Below are 20,239 nucleotides of genomic sequence, written 5' to 3' on the forward strand. Positions count from 1 at the left end.
CCCCCCTCATTTGGAGCGTCATGCCAAGGTTAATATGGCTTCCAATAAAAAGCAAAAGCAATGAAAAATAATGAACAGTTTACAGTGATCCGTCAAAGCACACAGATTTATGTTAAACATGGAAAAAGTCTGATTTTCATGATATGTCCGCTTTAAATCACATACAAAAAGCAACCATAAACGTATCTTAGACACTCCCTTTTCATCAACGCGAGGAAAAATATCCCAGGGGCTGTTACACTTGGTATTTAAATCCGTCTCTTTTTGTCCATTTTCGACCACTTCTCTCCAGATTACTGAGGGGATGGTCTGTGGACGAGTCCCTCTCCTATCATTTAATCATGAGCGGGAGTAATGACGGGTTTAAATGGACGCGAACTAATATTATGTCAGAGTCCAATGCTTATGTTTTAAGTAAACATGTTACATGTCCGTGTATATGTAAGAGCTTTCTCTGATATTGGTGAAATAAGATCACGTAACTTTCACAAGCTTGTAAAATAAAAATAACGAAAGACGCGCAGATCAGCGGCGTTGGTTTTATCAATGAAAGGCTAAAAATAGGGCTGTCACCGTGTGTTTGTGCTAGAGGTCAGAGAAGTTGAAAAACATTTATCTCAGTACCTCAGATTACATAAATGGGCTGAGAGACAGCGTGTGGCTGTTCGAACACATTAAACCACATGCACGTTTACACTAACAAGTGTTATGCATAACCATGCTAAAGTTAGCCAAGGAACTATAAAACTTCAAGTTTACAACATAGTATAGATGTAAACGAATATGCTGAATTACCCAGTGGCGTGTTTACCCACCACGCAAACCACGCAATTGCGTAGGGCCTCACGGGCTTGGGGGGCCCCCTACTGGCCACAAGGTGTGCGAAAGTATGTTACGTTTATTCAGACCCAAATCTAAGGCACGGATAAAGCACGCGCAAGCGAGAGATGTGCAAGTATGCACGCAGAATAATATATGCGCGCATCCTCGCGAGGGCACATATAGTATGGGAAGCCGAACTCATCAAAAGAAGGACGAAACTGCGCCACTCGAGTGATCTGCGCTGCGCGAACGAATTATATGCGCGGATATGGCGTTTAATCAGACCCAAAAGTCGTGCGCACAATAACCACGCGCGAGCGAGAGATACGAGCGCGCAGAACACTATTCGCGCGTGGACAAGCGTCCTCGCGAGCGTGCAGATGAGCGTGCACCGCTGCACAGCGCGCACAAAAGCAGCCACACAAGTGCTGGAATGAGCGCTCGCTCGACTCTCTCTGTGCTCTCGTAACTGCACAACATTGACTTTGGGCTTCACACTTGTGATTGGTGGTTTGGTTTGATCTGTGACACGCATCTTTTGTTCCACACTCGTACATTTATAAACATGATAAAGACACCATGCAGGGGTTTAAATAATGTCTAAAATACATAAATCATATTCTGTATCTCATCATTGTCATTAAAATCTCGTCTTTAGTGTATTTCTAGTCTATATGCTTGTTGTATCTCACAGTAAGTTTGTTTTTACAATATGAACTTGAGAGTTATGTGATTCCCATAAATTCAAGCAATAACCAACTTACAATGTTGTTTGCTGGTGTTTGTTAGTTCAGTTTGTTAGATCAGTCTGAAAATAATAATGCTTCCTTTTTTCCTCATTTGGTTTTTTAAGTAAGATGTCAGACACTGAAGTTGCAGTATTAATTACATTGTTTTAAATACATCCTATAAGACATTTGCAAGCAAAATATATATCTGAGAGGGGCGCGAAACATTTTTTTTAAACCAAGATTTTTTGTCATGCCAAACTGTAACAATTTAGTGTTATTTTAAGCAGTGTAAAACAAAATAAACCCGGTTTATATATATCTTATTTAATTCTATATACTGAATATTATTGTTGTGCAATTCAATTGAAAAACCTTGGGCAATGCTGGGGCATGGGGGGCCTTGGTTCTTGGACTTTGCAAAGGGCCCCCAAAATGGTAAACACGCCACTGGAATTACCTGTGGAGAAGATAAAAAGCAGGCAACTTCGGTGGCCTTTGAGCCTCATGATCTTGGAAAACTAACATTACTCCAATATTGACTTTGGTCTTGTTGTTTTTCCTGTCACGTTGTCATTTTAAATCCCCTTTTCGCTTCCTTGTTTTAATGTCCTCGAGAATTGGTCCTCAACAGGTTTTCAAATCAAAGCATTAGATCGCGGGATCATCACGGTGTGCGGCTGTTGTTTAATCCGAAAGACTCAGTCTACGCAGGTCGCATATGCAGGCTGCATACGTCATCAAACCTGGTTTATTTAAATTAACTGAGCATTACATTCGCAAGTCATAATCATATTACATCAATTTACAATTAACTAAGAATAATTGTCAGCTTTGTTAATATTCTGAAATAAGACTGTCTTGATGACGTATACCGCCTACACATGCAACCTCTGGAGGCTTCAGCTAGCGGCCAGCGTGAGTGTAGTCTGAAAGCGCGAATGGCGGAGCTTTAATTTCAGGAATGTCCCTCGTCGGCGAATGTATTTCAAAGATGGAGGCACAACATGGATTCAGCCAGTCGAGCGACTCGACCGTATGTATTTTAAATAGCAGATTCTACACTTACGAGAATACTTTGATTAGTGGGTGGAAGTAATTACACATGAATGAGCACATACTTTTGAAAGAAAACATGGGTTTTTGCTAAGAATTAACTACACAGTGCAGCTTTAAAACAACACAAGGATAAGAAAATTATGACAGAATTTTTTTTTGGGTGAACAATCCCTTTAAGCACCTGCCTGTACATTATCCCTTATTTATTTTTTGTTGTGTTTACGATGGTAATGTCTCTTTAAGAGCCACATGCTCTCTAGATATTTGCAACTGAAAGACTTATATAGATTGTCCATTAGGATAGATGTCTCATTACTTTAAGTTACTTTACATAACATTTTTATTTTTATTTTTAACGCCATATCAGCACTAAAGTCCATTTTCAATTGCAAACACAAAGCATCACAACATTTCACCAAACTAGATAGATGTCTACCTCGTTGTTGTCCTCCGTTTCATCCTCCTCATTTTCTGTGTCCACCTCAGTGGCTTCATTCTCGTCGCTCTCATCAACAACATCGTCCACTAACATGCAAGACACAGAAAAAAACCTCCACTGATCTCCATATACAATAAAACACTGTATGTTTAATAGCAATAGGAGAGGTATTATGTATGTTTTACTTTCAGGAGGTTGGCTGTAGAGCTGCGCCACAGGTCCACCAGATGGTACGTGTGATAGCGGGTGTTGATATATACTTTTAATGGTAAGCAGTGGTAGGCGGTTCTTTGGAAAGCACTTCCTCATAATTAGACTGGATGTATTGACCAATGGATCTAGTGTCCGGACGGACAGGCATTCCTAAACAGATCACATTTATATTTAAAAATTCACTAACTGTAGTGAAGCTATTTTAGCCATAAAAACAGTAATGCGTACAGTGGATGTGTTGTAAAGGATCCTCATCCCGTTGGCATCTATGAAGGCCTTTCTGCCGAGCTTAATGGTTGTGAGGTTTTTGATGCATCCTAAAATACTTTTGCGAATGATCAAGTGACAGTGACGCGTGTCGTTGCGATGCCAGTCTTGATAGATGGCGAGTAGGGTGGGAAGATAACCTCTGTCCACCGCCCGTCGGGCATTCATTTCTAAAGATCAAGCATACAAGGAAAGTGACAAATAAATAAATGTCTAGTGTAAAATAATATTGTAATGTATTAAAATGTTTTGTATGTAACGATACAGTCGTTGAATCTGTGTGGATGAGAGGTGAGACTCTTGCTCATGTGATATTGCTCCTGTACTGTATTGTGTTGTATTGTCTATAGAGGTTTATGTTAAGAACGTTTGTAAATCTCAAGAAATGTCATATTTTACCTATAAATCACCACCTTTTCCATTATGAAAGTGATTGATGTATTTTAATGTTAGGACCATTAAGATTTAATGCATGATGATGTTACTTGTTACCGCAATTAAGAACATTTTCTCTAAACTCGGGAAACATTTTGGGATGATATGACATGGACATGTTGGTATGCGATTCACCCAAGGAGGTATCTTACTGGACTTCAGTAACGCCGCCAGTGTGTCCAGGGCCACCCTGTTTTAAAAACACAAACGAAACATTGTTTTAAACACCGTTATATTTTTGTTGCTACAGTATGAGGCCATTTTGGCGATAGATATCATTAAAAAGTATCATTATCAGTTTTGGTAAACAAGAATGCACATTACGCACTTGAGCAGAGTGGTGTTTTTTTTGCTGTAAGGTCCGATGATTTCAAACATGAGCTCCAACGTGCCACTTTTACCCAGCGACACAGCATTAACCACTAGAGAAAAAATATAAAAAGACATGCTGTGAAACATCTAGAGGCTGATCAACAAATAATCATTAATCATCTGTCCAAGTCTGATGACAGACTGTTTATTGAAAGCAGAAAATTGCAGGGAATATACATTCATCATATTGAAACTATATTGCAAAAACTACAACATCATAATGGATGTATGCTAGCTAATGTACTTACAGTTGCCTGCATAGACTCGCAGCACTTGTAAACATGGCAACAACAGCTTGGAGTTCTGCAGATTGCGTTTCACCAAATTAACCGTCACGTTCAGAGCTCCATTGAGACGTGCTTTAACTCCAAACTTCCTGTCTGAGAAGGAAGTGATGTCAAATGAATCAATTGCAGTTTCAGAAAATTGAAATGATACATTTATACTCCAGTTTATACTGTGGCTACTTGCAAAAACACAGCTGCCAGGATAAGACTTTTGTTTCTTAACTCTTTCCCCGCCGTTGACGAGTTAACTCGTCAATTAAGAAAAAAACGCTTCCCTGCCAATGACGAGTATTTCCAGCTTTCCGCAATACCACTATTATCTACCAGGTGGATACTTCCACAACTTACAAAACTCAAATTATGAAGTATGTATGTTTTGAGGATCGCTCTGAATCTGATCTCTATCAGAAGTCCTTCACAAAAATGGAATTATCTCAGCTTTTTGCTCAAAATTTGGTGTTTTTGAAGAAACCTACCAATATTTGACAGGTGATAAAAGAGAACTAATGAAGGTAGGATGACTTTTCTGACAGAAAACAGCGGGTCTGTTCTTTCATTTGATATATTGTATGTTTATATATTTACAGAAGAGCATTTTCTGGAAGGCACCAAACTTTATGAAATTTATGAAAAATGCTGGCGCTGACTGGCAACTTTTTTTTTAAAAAAACGCTAGTGGGGAAAGAGTTAATAGTAGGGCTGCACGATGTGAGGAAAAGTTGCGATGTGCGGTGACATTGTTTAATGTTGCGATGACGATGTGAGTTGCGATAAATATTTAATATTTTTTCTTGTTTTAGGGGCTATTCACATGTTGCGCCTAAAAACGCATGGAAAACACTAGACACGTAGGTTATTGTCACATGATCTGCACGCTGCGCTTGTGTCATTCTGAAAAGTTAAAATGTTTTTGAAAAGCCTGGAATAACGAGCGCGTCGCAACGTGTGCGAGTCGCGACCGCGGCGCTTCCAGAGCGCACAATCTGCGCGCCTACATTTGAAATAATGAACTTGAGCACGCAATAGACGCAATATGTGAATCACCGCTTCCACAGTACCTGTGTTTGCGGCGTCATCTCTCCTAAATCCAAAATAATTCCAGCTGAAGTGCTGTTCCTTTTCACCACAAGGTCTTCGTCTGACAACACATTTTCCTCACTCTTCTCTCCTTTCTCCGCCATCGTTTTTGCTAACAGGCACAGCGTCGCAACTGACACCTCACAAATCAATCTGAGCGAAGCTGACTTGGGGGTTCCCCTGATTGGCCTAATAGCATGAACGCGCAAACCATCCATGCGTCCCAAACTGCCTACTTCCATACTATATAGTATGCAAAGAGTACGAGAAGTAGTGCTTTTCGCCTACTTTATAGTATGGAAGTATGCGGTTTGGGACGCAGGGCATGTCTTCAGGACTAAACGTGATAGGTCAAACGTTTATTACATGCGCTAACCGCTTTCCCTTCATTCATCGCGTCAAGGCTGTCTGTTGCGATGTGTTCATCGCGTGAGTTCATATCGCGATGACAATGAAAATTTGATGTATCGTTCAGCCCTAGTTAATAGTCTGACCAACTAGAAGTTAGTTACTGTAGGGGTATTCAGTAGTACTTTTCCAATTCTACATTTTAAAGGTGCAGTGTGTAAATTTTAGCGGCATCTAGTGGTGAGGTTGCAAATTGCAACCAACAACTCAGTTCACAGCTCACCCCTTGCTTTTGAAACGCATAGAGAAGCTACGGTAGCTGACACAGGACAAACATGTCATCATTGGAGTAGGGCTGTAACAATATATCGCGTGTCCCGTTAAAAAGACCTGCCTAAAATCAATTCTGCATCGCTGAACCGCGATTCTGTGTTTTATGCGCAGCTTGTGTGTGTACGATGACGGTTTGGTCAGTAAGAAGTCCTTATCAATCTAAAATCAGAGTCGTTTATAAAGTGCATTTAAAAAAGCAACACTCGTTAAACAAAATCATTCAAAATATTCTTTATTATCATGAAAATACCTGAAACAATCCGAAGAACTGCGAGATAAATATTCCTGTAGACATTTCCTGGAATAGCATTTGCAATGCTACTTCTTCTGTGGCACAAAGGGAGTTTCTGCACGAGAGCGCCCCCTGTCTTTGGGTGTGGCGGCTTTTAACCGTAATTCATTAAAATTCATTGATTGAGAAAACGTGCATTTGCACGATAAATCATTACAGCCCTACATTGAAGACAACTTAATAAAAACGTTTGTTCTTTAAGAGCCTCTGTAGAAACATGGCGCCACAACATGACGACCTCCATGTAAGGGGACCCTCTGTGTATGTAGATAAAAACTTCTCCTTCTAAGGTAATAAAAACATAATGGTTTATTATAAAAAAGTCTTTATTTACCCCTGATAATATAGTTTTGTATATTATTTTGCATTTCTGTCAAGAGATCCTTCTAAAAATTACACACTGCACCTTTAATGTAACTGACCTAAAGAAAGAAATTAGACGACTAAGTTGTAAGACTAGTTTAAACAGTTTATGCAGCCAGCCACTGGTCTTAACCTAACAGATAAGCAAAGTAGGGCTGTAACGATTAATCGTGCAAATACACATTTTCTCAATGAATGAATTTGAACTATATTATGGTGAAATCCCAGCACATCCCAAAACCAGGGGGCGCTCTTGTGCAGAAACTCCCATTGTGCCACAGAAGAACAGGAATATTTATATCGCTGTCCTTCAAATTGTTTCAGGTATTTTCATGATAATAAAGAATATTTTGAATGATTTTGTTTAACAAGTGTTGCTTTTTAAAATGCACGTTATAAACGACTCAGATTCATAATGATTTTAGATTGATAAAAATCAAGCTGTGCATGAAGCTGTGCATGAAACACAGAATCGATTTATCTTTGAATTTGAAAGTTAAGGAGTAAACATACAGTAATGTGAATAAATTCAACGTCTACATTACCTTTAGGTCCGACCTTAACCAGCAGAGAGTGAATTTGCAGCATCAGCTCTTCATTCATAGGAAGGTCTTTGCTGGAGCTTAACAACAACTGTAGCAGAATAGCCGTTCCTCCTTTAGACACAAACACCCCAGTCCTTCGGCCTCCACCTATCACAACAAACACAGCAATGGATATAGCACGGGCATCCTCATGTATTCTGGATGTTTATGACTTCATTTCACTCAGAATGTTTAAGCTATAAAAGCCCATACCTCCATCATAAAAGTAATCCAAATGTGTTTCATAAATGTCTTCTGACGTAAAATGATTTGTTTTGATAAAGTATAAGTGACCCTGGACCACAAAACCAGGGGTAATCTTTTTAAATTCAGATTTATACACCATATGAAAGCTGAATAAATAATCTTTCCATTGATGTATGAGTTGTTACAACTATTTGAAAGTCTGGAATCTGAGGGTGCAAAAAAATCTAAATTTTGAGAAAATCGCCTTAAAAGTTGTCCAAAGGAAGCAACACATATTACTGATGATAATTTTTTATATATTTACAGGTGAAATTTAAAAAATACTTTTATGTGCCGCCATATTTGAATTTGTTTGTTTTGTTGATGTGCGCTTGTTTCGGTGTCAAAACCATGAAGATGAAATTAATGAAGGGAATGTAAATATAAAATTATTAATTTGTGTTCAACTGAAGAAAGAAAGCCATAAACATCTTGGGTGCAAGAGCATGTAAATTATAACAGTTTTATTTTTGGGGTGAACTATTGTTTTAAAGGTGCAGTGTGTAATTTTTAGAAGGATCTCTCGACAGAAATGCAAAATAATCTACAAAACTATATTATCAGAGGTGTATAAAGACCTTTCATTATGAACCGTTATGTTTTTATTACCTTAGAATGAGACATTTTATCTACATACTGAGGGTTCCCTTTACATGGAAGTCACCATTTTGTGCCACCATGTTTCTAAAGATGCCCTTAACAGACAAACTTTTTTACTAAATTGTCTCCGAAGATGACATGTTTGTCCGGTGGCAGCTACTGTAGCTTCTCTATGCGTTTCAAAAGCAGGGGTGAGCAGTGGACTAAGCCATTGTCGCAACCTCACCACTAGATGCAGCTAAAATTTACACACTGCACCTTTAATTATATTTCTTTCAGGTTCACTAGCACAACAGCAATATTTAGGGTTGGAGAAATTTGCTCAATAATTTGATGCTTTTATCCAAAGCGACTTGCAGTGCATTACAAAGTATACAGTTTTTATCAGTATGTGTGTTTCGCTGGGTTCGAACCCATGATCTTTTGCAAGGTTAATACAATGCTCTACCAATGGGCTATACAGGAAAACTAAAACTTTTCTGGGCAAAATTCTCAGCCTGTCCATGCTGCCTTGTATTGGGCGGAACAGGGCAAGCAGCAATAATTTTCCCCCCACCAGCAATAAGTTCCCCCACCCCTCATTTTTTGCAGAACTATGCTATAAATAACAAGGATATACATGCAAGTGATAAACACAATTATTATATCTAAATGATTATTATACTTAAAGGATACCATCTATAACAGGATCAATATCTGTTAAAAGGAAAATAATACAATTCCAGATTGCATAATGGAATGAAATAACAATGAACCCATAGATGCTGATAGATGTGGAGGAGTAAAAGAAAGAAGGTGGATAATGAGAGCGACTGAGGAGCTGATGAGGAGCTAAAGAAAGCAACTGAAATAAAACGTGCTTTAGTCTACAGCTGGGTTTCCATCAAAACGTGAAGCGAATATTTCAACAAAAAAAAGAAAAAGAAAAAGAACAAATGGGTGCATTTCCATCAAGTTGTTAAAGCGAATGACGGTGGTATTGGTAACCTAGTAATCAAACAGTAAATAAAACAAGGCATGCTTGAAAAATGCAGACAGGACTGCACTTAGTTACGATTTGGCAAGTTATACATTTACAAGCAGTGCCGCTTGTAAATGCCAAACTTAATGCTGTGCACAGAAAAAGAAATGCAAAATTTTTGACCCGGGCACTAGAACCAAGGGCATTTCGATGACGTGGAGCCCCATATATATGGGAAAGACAACGGCTGCATCCAAAAGCTCTAAAACGATGCCTTCGGAGGCAAAATTCCAAGGCAGGAAGCATAAAGGCACGTCCGAATCCAATGTTTGGTTTACTTCCTGACTCCTGAGGTACCTTCATTGTCCTGTCCCACAATTCTAGCATGGGCGACTGGGCGTGTGCGAGAATGTGATTGGTCGAGCCTGGGCGTGTTCGAAAAAATAAAATGACGGCCATGAAAGCGTCTGGAGCACAAATTTAGTGTAAATAAAGTTTATTTTCACTTTTTACACTTTTTGATTGGACTTCTAACTAGAAATTAGTATTGTTGTTTTCAGATATGGGATTAGTTATCACAAAGGTGCTTTTTATATTTTAAACAGAATTCCATTACGCTACATAAGAAGTCTGTCTGAATGTGTTTCCCAAAGTTGCCTTCATGCCACCGAAGTCTTTGCCTCATGCGAGGCAACAAGTCAGCTGCCTAGGCTTTCGGACGCAGCCCAGGTCAGCTGATACGGCTAGACAATCAGTCCTGTGGCTTTATTGTTCGCTACCTCAGAATTTATTCAGCAACCCTGCTGAATAAAACAGCATAGGCCAGCATAATTCCCATGCTGGTCCATGATGGTTTGGTGCTGTTTTAGCTGATGGTCACCAGCATACCAGCACCAAACCAGCATGGACCAGCATGGGAATTATGCTATATTATTTCTATGTTGGTGGTCACCAGCAAACCAGCACCAAAACACAACATATGCTGGAATTGCTGGTTTTTCCAGCAGGGAAATGCATTTCCATCTCCTATTATTCGTATTTACTCTATCGCACAAGTCAAAAACCATCTCAAGCGAGCGTAAAAATCTTTTTGCAAATTAAGGGATTTTTATTCGAAATTTGCTGTTTCCACTCATTTCTTACATGTTGCTTCAAAATGCACATAAAATCAGTGTGATGGAAACCCAGCCTATGTTGTATCTAGGGGTGGGCGATATGACCAAAATCTTCTATCACGATAGGATTAATTTTATATCATGATAACGATATGTATCACAGTAGAGTTTTTTATGTTTTAATAAGGTTTAAATCTTTAATACCATAGAAATGTTCATAATTCTCACAAAAAACATATACAAGCATAGAAAGAAGATAAAAACAAACAAAACTCAAGCTCTCTGAAGATACACAGTCAATAAGAATGATAATAAATAATTATGCATGTATGTATAGGCCTATATATATTTTTATTTAAGGTAGAAAAGTGATTTAATCAGGAGCAGTGAGAGATTTTTTTCTCAATGCTGTTTGATTAACACGAGTGACAGACAGGAGCAAAATTAGGTAACTTCCCCTTTAAGACCAAAGTCCGGATCCAATACACTGTTACACATGCGCTTTCTCTTTTAGCTGTTTACTTTCTCTTAAGACCTTACTGGTCGTGTTTATGATGATGCTTGCAAAGACGGGAATTTTGACGCATATGTGTATTTAAGGCCAATAAAGCGGGAAAAATGCTCACGAGCTTAATAAGCAGAGGTCGCGCGACTTGCGCGCTCCTCACAGACAAAAAGAGCAGCGGTTGCGCGACTTGTCCGCTCCTGACACACAGAAAGAACGCACGCATACAGATCTGTTGTCTGTGTTTCAATGGCTTAAAATAACTTGTTTTAAAACTGCAGTGCTTAAATACGTGTACAAACGTTACGTTTTCGCGACCACACGCACAGGAGCGTGACGTGGGCACGTAACCTCGATAGAAACGATAGTCCAAAATCTCTACCGGTTGACAAATTTCTACCGGTTAATTTTGTCTACCGGTTTATCGCCCACCCCTAGTTGTATCCCTACTGGTTAACTACATCAGTTGCACCTGATGTAGTCGGCGATGATGCGAGCTTGACTAACGTGTCCTTCCAGAACTGACGCTATGCTTGACATTTCATTTTACAATTACACAGACTTGTGCTCAGAGGAACTAGAATTGACTACAACGCAAGACGTTTTTATGTTTATTTATTAAATAAAGTGCATCAATTGGTAAAGAGCTTTAGCTTCCAAGCAGTGCAATTATAATAGCATTACCATACAACATACATTACACAACAGACACTAAATTAAAACACTTACCCACAGTCAGCAGTTCATTCAAAATACTGAGAATATTAAGGGTGGTCTGCAAATCCCGTGTGTTCTGTACAAAATAAAGTGAATTAATAGCTAGAAAGCACTTCAATACAAAAAACCTGAGCTAAAATGAAATACATGTGAGTCTAAGTAAGTCTGATGTCATCTGTTCTGTGTCCAAAAAGGAGTTCAGGTCAGAGAAAGAAGTTAGGTTTTAAGTCTTTATAACAGGAGTGGGGACCTTATGGAACTGTCCTGCAGAGTTAAGTTCAAACCCTAACCAAACACACTTGAATTTCATTTCCAGGTGTGTTTAATTACACTGAAAAAAAATTATTCATTGAATTTAATAAATTTTTTCAAGGTAAGTGGTTGCAATCAATTAATTTAAGCTACATTTAAACAAAAAAGATTAGTAAAGTAAAATAAAATATAAAACTTTTGTTTAAATGTAGCTTAAATAAATTGATTGCAACCACTTTTTTGTTTAAATTCAATGAATAATTTTTTTCAGTGTAGGGTTGGAACTAAACTCGTGGTCGTGGAGTTCCCCACCCCTGCTTTAAAGGTATAAGATTTTAAGTCTTTTTATATGTTATAATAACAGGCAGTGTAGAACCTGAAGCAATGACTTTATAAACAACTCACTTTTGTGTTGGTTCTTTGGAGTCAAACCTATTTGCAAATCTGTCCGAATGAGTTTAGCGACTCACTGTTTGCATTGCTGAACAGTCAAAAATTTCATTGCAAAGTAAATTGTTTTTGAGTTCTTGTACCTCTAGAGATGAAAGAATAACTTCCATCCCACTTGAGCCTTTTGACACAATCTCCTTGCGGGTCTTCTCTAAATAGAAACAAAGAAAATGTATACATAAGTAAAATACATGAATGCAAAATGTCTTTACTACTTCTAGGTCACTAATCAAATGTACCCAAGTTAAGCTGCTATAAGTAAGCATGTTTTTACAGTATTATAGTAAATTAAGTAAAGTGGCAATTCCCCCAATCAATCTAGAAATTGCTGAAAGTTAGAGCAGTCAGAAGATCTAGTTTGTACTGGTGACAAATTTGTCTTCGAAAAAAAATAAAAGTTGCCAGCCAGCGCCAACATTTTTTATGATTTTCACAAAAGGTTAATGCCTTCCAAAAAATATTCTTCTTTAAATATATAAACAAACAATATATCAAATGAAAGAACATCCTATCTTTCAATAACAATAAAAATGTTTAATCCTTTCTTCATTTTCTTTTTATCAGCTCTCTAACATGGGTAGGTTTCTTCAAAAATACAAACTTTTGAGCAAAAAGCTGAGATAATTTTGTTAGAGATCAGATTAAGAGAGAGGATCAAAACATTCCCAGAGTTTTTATTGTATGGCCTTAGTGGTGGCTTCCAGGTTCTATAAGTTGGGTAAGAGTGCCTGGTAGATAATAGCGGAAATACGGATTGCCGTAAAAACTCGTCATCGGCAGGGAAGTGTTTTCTCTTAATTGACGAGTTAACTGCAATGGGTTTGGAAAAAGTTAAGTGCTGCACATGTGAGCAGCACAGAAACTGAGCTGAAGCATCATCTATGCGGGATCCTGATCCACAGGTTTAGCTGTGAAGATATGATTGGTTACAAGTTTGTGATATTGGAAACCAAGGTCTCCAATCTTATGGAGAAAATACTCAGCAATGGTGTATGGTGTTGAATGATGAATTTGTATATGGCTTGTCTTAAAAATCATATTAAAAACCACACAGACATATAAACTAGTGATGCCCGCGCAAAATGTCTGGTTGTTGCGTTTAGTTGCACTAATATAATATATATACGTATATATGTATCTGGCAACTTTATTTTTGGCCATCTGCTAACGTCTTTGATCCACTTCACTATACTACACGGATCTGGTAGCTGTGTTGAAAAATTTGATAAAGTCAACTTTTTAAAATAACTTTCTCTGTGTTGCTTCACTGCTGATTCTTGCCATACTTCCGTTGCCTAAATGCGCGCGCATACGCTGCCACGTCATCATTGTGTACAAACAGTAAAAGGGTCTATAGGGAAATGCACTCAACATACATGTTGTTTCTATTTTGTTTTTAATGACCCGCCCCGAACCGGCCAGCAAATAAAGTGACAATTTCTTTATCCACCCGACCCATGGGCGTTATGAGATGACTCACGCATCACTAATATAAACAATAATAAAACCTGATTATCCCCACAGTGGGACACATTTTTTCACATTCAATTGTTTGCTAGGAAGAAACTAGGCTGAGTTATTTGTTATAACAGAAAAAACAAAGTCAAAAATAAATTCAAGAAGCATGGGCATTGCCCCAAGAGAGGAGACATAGCATGCCAGGGCAAATGGTTTACTTTAAGAATTTGCAGTATTCAGGACTAAAATTTTCCTTCTGCAGTGAAACAATTCAAGCAAGAGTAAATGGTGAAATATTAGTCACTATAAGTTAAATCATAGATAAAACAGTTAGTATGAGACCGGTGAAATGCTGTAGAATTGAGTCATGGAGACACTCCTTGTATTTTAGTGACTTGGGAGCCAACTTCATGATAAAGATAGTGGGGGGCTAAGGGCAAAGTAGCTCATACCAAACTACAGCTAAGTGATCTTAGTTTAGTTGACAAGGTCTGAATCTCTGTAAGGGAGTAAAAATAAGGCCAATTTCAATACAGTTGAATGAACTAACTAGGGGTGTTAATTTACTGACTGCGTGCGCGTCTCAACAAAATGGACAAGGTGTTTATAGTTGACGCACTCGCTGTTGCACTATTCTTTGAAACGACAAGCAATCATGTTGTGATTCGACAGCAGCTTAGCTTAGCCAGAGCCGTTTGAGCTCAGCTGGCGACTGACGTATTCCTGTGGACGGAGTTTAGTCAAAAAAAAGTTTTATTGACATCATTCAACCGGAAAGTAGAGGACCAAACTGGCCGTTCTCTGTAGGCTTTGAAAGAGAAATTCTATTAAAGAAAAGTGAACTTTAAGCGTTATCACTTTGCAGGTATTATTTATGCTCTAACAGCAACATTACACACTAACTAAAGTTTAAAAAATGGGATCAGGAATAACATGACCTTAAAAAGGAGCAAACTCTACTTTTCATTTTTCTTTGGTCTTTGTTTTCACAGACAAATATGTTAATGGTTCAAGCAGTTTGCTGAGAGATTCAGGCCTTATCATACAAATGACTCTTTGTGGCGACAGCAACCTGCAGACTGGATAAGAGGGGCGTTCCTCTACCCCTAACCTTGAGATTTATATGCTGAGAGACAACGTAATAAAAAATTGGTGAACTCTAGTTGGGTGCCTGCATTTCAAGAACAGAGGAGATTTGAACTACAAAGGCCACAGTTAGACACTTTGAGATATCATATGGCAATGCTGTACTGGCTGTAGGTCTTACTTCAATTTAAGATGACCCATGGGTACAACATCCTGAAAGAAACCAAAAACAAGACCAAAGAAGGTCTGTGGCACTCCATATTTGTTTTGGCCTTCAATTATTTACAAACAGGGTTTTTGAAATTTAAAATCACATAAATGTCATACACAACCTGAAGCAGAATCTACAGCCCTTTTCACAAAGAGATTACGGAAAATACACGGAAAATGCATCCAGGATTTGTCCGGGATCGTTTGATTTTTTGGTTCATTAACACTGCAGATAATTTTCAGAAAATCTGTGCATACATTCCCACACATATCGTAAAGGTCCTGTAAAGACATGAGACGTTTTTTTCCACAGCATTTGAAGTTTGTTAATTATCTGTGATTTCTCTCGAGAAATCATGCGCATCGATTTTAGTTTATGATCACAAGATCATAAGGAGCGTGACAGCACATGATGCACTGTTTTGTCATTCTGGTGAATGATCTCAGCTTCAGTGCGGATATTGAGGAGCTCCCTGATCTCTGCTTCAGAAGCCTCTCACACAGAAGCCTCTCTGACAATTTTACGGAAATTTTCTGGGCTCAAACTGCAGTGTGAATTGGGCTTAAGTTAAAGCCAAGTCAGTGTACAGATCCAATTATCACACTGAAGAAAATGAACCAAATTAAAATGGCTTTTTTTCTTTGCAGTACAGGGGCAAAAAAAAATCACTCAGAAACAATTTTACCAGAGAAAATGCATGACATGCAAGTGGACTATTTTTATAATTGACTTGATTTACAACATAAGACTTTGGCAACAATGATTTACGTTGACAGTCGCTAATAATAGAGTGCAAAAGAACAAAAGAAGCATCCATCAACTCAACGCAGTGACAGAAATCATTGCTCACTACTATATACACATACTGTTTGTAAAGAAAAAACACACTTTTAGACGCTGTTGTTTTAGTCACTGAACATTCAAATACTCATTTTTTCAAATCAACACCTCATCAAGTAGTTTGGGCAGTGTCAAATATCAGTGTGTTTAAGGCTTGTAAGAGAGATCTGTACACAGGAGAGAGCTCTCCCATCTACCATTAACACCAAATGAACATATCATAGCCTGCATGTACTCGCACATAAATAAAATGTGCTGTGCAAATCAAATACTGGTGGGATGGCAGCGTGCATGTCACACTTATGTGGTGCATGGTTTCAATCACTTTTAACTCTCAAAAGGAACCAATCAACCAAAAGACACATAAGCAAAGATCAAAGTGCAAAAATCTTGAAATCTAAATTAATTTTTTTCAGATTTTTAAGTCATAAAATTGACAGTTCACAAGTTAACTGAAATGCTACATTGTTTAGTTTAGTTTTCTTCTTCATGTAGTTGGTAATCAGACTTCAAATATTATATTTATTTTGTATATTAACTTATTTAGGTGATATTTTTATTTAAGGCAACTAACAAGTTTAACTTAGGAGCTAAAATAAGATTTATTATAGAGGTAGCTAAAACATTTTGCTTAGTTACAGTAAGTGTACTGATCATTCAACATCAATACATACAATGTTGTTGATAAATACGTAATGTTCATTACAAAATGTTATTACAACATTGTACCCATTGCATTAGCAGCAGTTAGTTCTGCTTTTATCTTACCCGAGCTGCCTGGGGACCGACACAACTTATCTGCCCTCCTTCTGGCACGGCTTTTATAGTCCATCTTTACTAACACATTTCCACTCCACTTTGTGTCTTTTCTCATAACTACAACACACTTCAGTGCTTCAACCATAGCACAGATACTGGGGGAAATTCAACACCAGTGTAATCATATTTCACATAGAAATAGACCCCTCCCACTGCCCAGGTGCTATCTGCCATACATGATAGATCCAAAGAAAACCAGTGACAGATTAATACTAGCCACAACCAAAGGAAGATATGATTATAACTTTGAAAAAGACAGGAGTATGTGTGGAACGGTGTGGCACCAGGGGGGCACTCAGGGAAATAGGAACATTTTAATATTTTCCGCCCCTTGATGACAGTACAGTGGAGGGGTCCTGCTGTCTGCAGACAGTGGTGATATTACACACATGTGGTGTATGGTTACGGTCAGCAGGGGTCAGAAAGTGCAAACTAATATACCACCATTGATCTCTGCAGGACCTCAGCAAGTCCAATAAAGGTAAAAATAACAATAACTATGTAAAAAAAAAACGCAGATAAAACTTTAGAATAAATTAGAATAAATCTTTTTTTTTCAAAGAAAAACATGCAAATGTGCTATTAAATTATTAAAATATTTACTTAAAATCTCAAGGGATACTTTAAAGGGACAGTTCGGCCAAATATGATATTCATATGTCCATCGTTTTTCAGACAAACACATTTTCGGATATTTTAGAAAGAGTTCAGTTGATTAAATGTAATGTTACGGGGTCCACAACCTTCAAGTCCAAAAAAGTGCATCCATCCTTCACAAAATAAATCCAAACGGCTCCAGGATGATAAACAAAGGTCTTCTGAGGGTAATCAGCGCGGTGTTGTTGTAGAAATATCCATATTTAAAACTTTATTAACTAAAATAAATACCTTCCGGTAGCGCCGCCATATTAGTCGCGTCCTTGCTTTAATGAATTCTTTTAAATAATTCCTATCAAATTATTTCCCATGGTGGTTATTATCACTGCATCCATTATTGATAAAAAGTTACTCATTTTAAATATTATGAGGACAATTTGTAGGTATTAATTAGAAAGGGACATTTTCTGAAGAAAATGTGAAGTTGTGCTTGCTGTGGCAACATCCACCAATGATTATACTCCAAGCCACAAGTGTAGCGATCCAACCTCTCTCTGTGTCTCTACAATGTTCTGATGCAAAGATATAGGCTTTTTAAATCGGTTGCTAGGGTACCTCTGTTTGGTTGCTAGGTAGTGAATTGGCATCCACCAGTGATTATATTTCAAGCCACAAGTGAACCTATCCAACCCCCATGTCTCTACAATGTTCTGATGCAGAGATATAGGCTTTGTTAATTCCGCTGCTAGGGAGTGGCTTGGCAGCTGCCAATGACGATATTTCAAATTCTGCTTGTCAGCATGAATAATATAAACCAACCCCCATGTCTCTACGATGTTCTGATGAAGAGGTATAGGCTTTGTTCATTTTGTTGCTAGGGTACTGTCTTTGGTTACTAGGGAGTGGTTTGGCAGCCGCCAGTGAGGATGCTCCAAAGACTGCGGGACAGCATCAATGATATAACCAACCCCCATGTCTCCATTACGGTAACATTCAGATTTAAATATATAACTGTTTGAGTTTATATTGCTTGTGTGCTCAACAGTGGTTGCTAGGCTTAATACCTCTGTAAGGGATCCTGAGAGACTGATTGGATGCAGGAGTAAAAGGAGCCCACCCACTTGTTTCTGTGACACTGTGATGCTGAAATCTTCCATAAAAAAATCCTGTACGTCCTAGAAAAACGAATTGTTTTTTTCCTTAACCACGTGTTTTTATTGGACGATTTGGGACAGCATTTGCTCCCTAGAGGGGTACAACTTAGACACTTTTTGAGAAATTTTCTTACAGCACCTGCCAGCCCCTAAAAATGTAGTAACCCAAGTGTTACTCCGAAATCCTTGGTCGGAGTCATGGGCCATCAAAATCTGGCGCAAGTCTAAGGGATTTTTTGGGTACTTGAAGTTATGTCCCACGGGCACCATGTTGGAGACCACTGCTCTAACAACCAAGCTGCAGGAACATCAGATTTCTGAACTATATTGGACCATAACTTTTATGTATTAAGAAAGTAAATGGTATCACTTTTATGTTATGTTAATCTGAGTTTTTGTGTATGTGTGCTTACTCTGTGTTTGGATGTCTGCGAGTGCATTTGCATTTGTTTTGTGTATGTGCATGAGCTCACCCTGAGTCTGAATGATGTGAAGAATTTTGCCTGTGATCTGTCGGATGGCATCCGTATCAGATACTTTGGGCTCTTCATTCAATCTCTCCAGCTGACTCAACAACACAAGCACCCGGGAAGCACTGGGAACACAGGAAACCATCACCAAGTGTATACTACTTTCAAAGTTGTGCCCGTGTGTATGTTTGAAAGAAAAAAAAAACTAACTAACCATTTTTCCACAGCCATTTTGGGTTTATTCGTTTAGAGCTCAATCCGACTGCAAGGTAAAAAACATGGTACAAATATTTTTCGACAATAATTTCATTTATCAAACACATTTCTTAAAATACAGTAGATTATTGCACACAATCCTACACAAAAATGACACAAAGATTGGAAAACAAAAACAGCAGCATGGATATAACACTTTTAAATAGGATGTATCTTAATACGTCATTATTGTCAGTGGCTTTGCTTAAAGCCTGGTGAGTCCTTTACAAAAACAGCCAAACACATCGTATAAAATATTGTCTGGGTAAGTTAGGTAATTGGGATTTAAGACAGCTCAAGTCAAAACGTCTTACAGTTAAAAGATAACGTTATAAGGTTGTCAAAAGCGATTCGTTACAATAAAATAAAATAAAATAAATTACTTTAAATATTCAGCCTGTAAAACTAATAAAATCCCCCCTGCATGAAGAATGCTGGAATGACATGTCAGATCCACCTGCCCTATTGATATAATGAAACTCTACTGCTAGCACAGATCTGCTAACGGGACAGCACATAATATCTATCACTGACACAGCATAATTACAACGCCAGAGTGGAAATATAACATGCATTTCCCAACCTTCAAAGCTTGCGAGATCTGCGCCATCTGATACCTTTACCCCGCAACACAGACACAACACAAGCCCCTTAGTATTATTTACCCTCACCCCAAGAAACTCGGAAGTGAGGGCGCGTCTTGGTAACGCGGTTCTGGCGCAGAATCTACGATAAGCATATCATAGGAAAGCAGAATCTACCTCACACATAAGTTACAGATCAGCGTTTAAGTGACGCTTCGCCTTTTTCCGGTAAGGCGTAATTCACGTTGGCTGTTCGACTTCATGCGGCGCCGACAGGTGGATGAAGTCAAAGTACCGCGA

The 20,239-nt window shown here is 38.3% G+C and overlaps 1 protein-coding gene across 3 annotated transcripts in view; it reads right to left on the bottom strand.

Moving 5' to 3' along the window:
* agtpbp1 (ATP/GTP binding carboxypeptidase 1) overlaps positions 1-20,070 on the bottom strand; it is a 52,085-nt gene extending 32,015 nt beyond the window's left edge. Inside the window, exons 1-13 of one of the 3 annotated variants that reach the window (XM_065247723.2) lie at positions 19,939-20,017; positions 19,538-19,577; positions 19,315-19,362; positions 19,104-19,225; positions 12,549-12,616; positions 11,776-11,839; positions 7,581-7,727; positions 4,584-4,715; positions 4,292-4,385; positions 4,116-4,153; positions 3,490-3,698; positions 3,234-3,411; positions 3,046-3,134 (exon numbers count right to left, since the gene is read on the bottom strand). In XM_065247723.2, the coding sequence (XP_065103795.1) occupies positions 3,046-3,134; positions 3,234-3,411; positions 3,490-3,698; positions 4,116-4,153; positions 4,292-4,385; positions 4,584-4,715; positions 7,581-7,727; positions 11,776-11,839; positions 12,549-12,616; positions 19,104-19,225; positions 19,315-19,331 (1,158 nt within the window). In that variant the 5' untranslated portion in view covers positions 19,332-19,362; positions 19,538-19,577; positions 19,939-20,017. Of the gene's footprint in view, positions 1-3,045; positions 3,135-3,233; positions 3,412-3,489; positions 3,699-4,115; positions 4,154-4,291; positions 4,386-4,583; positions 4,716-7,580; positions 7,728-11,775; positions 11,840-12,420; positions 12,503-12,548; positions 12,617-19,103; positions 19,226-19,314; positions 19,363-19,537; positions 19,578-19,938 lie in introns of those variants that run through there. The other 2 variants (XM_065247722.1, XM_065247724.2) reach the window with 2 other exon arrangements.
* Positions 20,071-20,239: the final 169 nt, after the last annotated feature.

Source organism: Paramisgurnus dabryanus, chromosome 11 (genome assembly GCF_030506205.2).
Source record: "Paramisgurnus dabryanus chromosome 11, PD_genome_1.1, whole genome shotgun sequence".
Classification (NCBI taxonomy): domain Eukaryota; kingdom Metazoa; phylum Chordata; class Actinopteri; order Cypriniformes; family Cobitidae; genus Paramisgurnus; species Paramisgurnus dabryanus.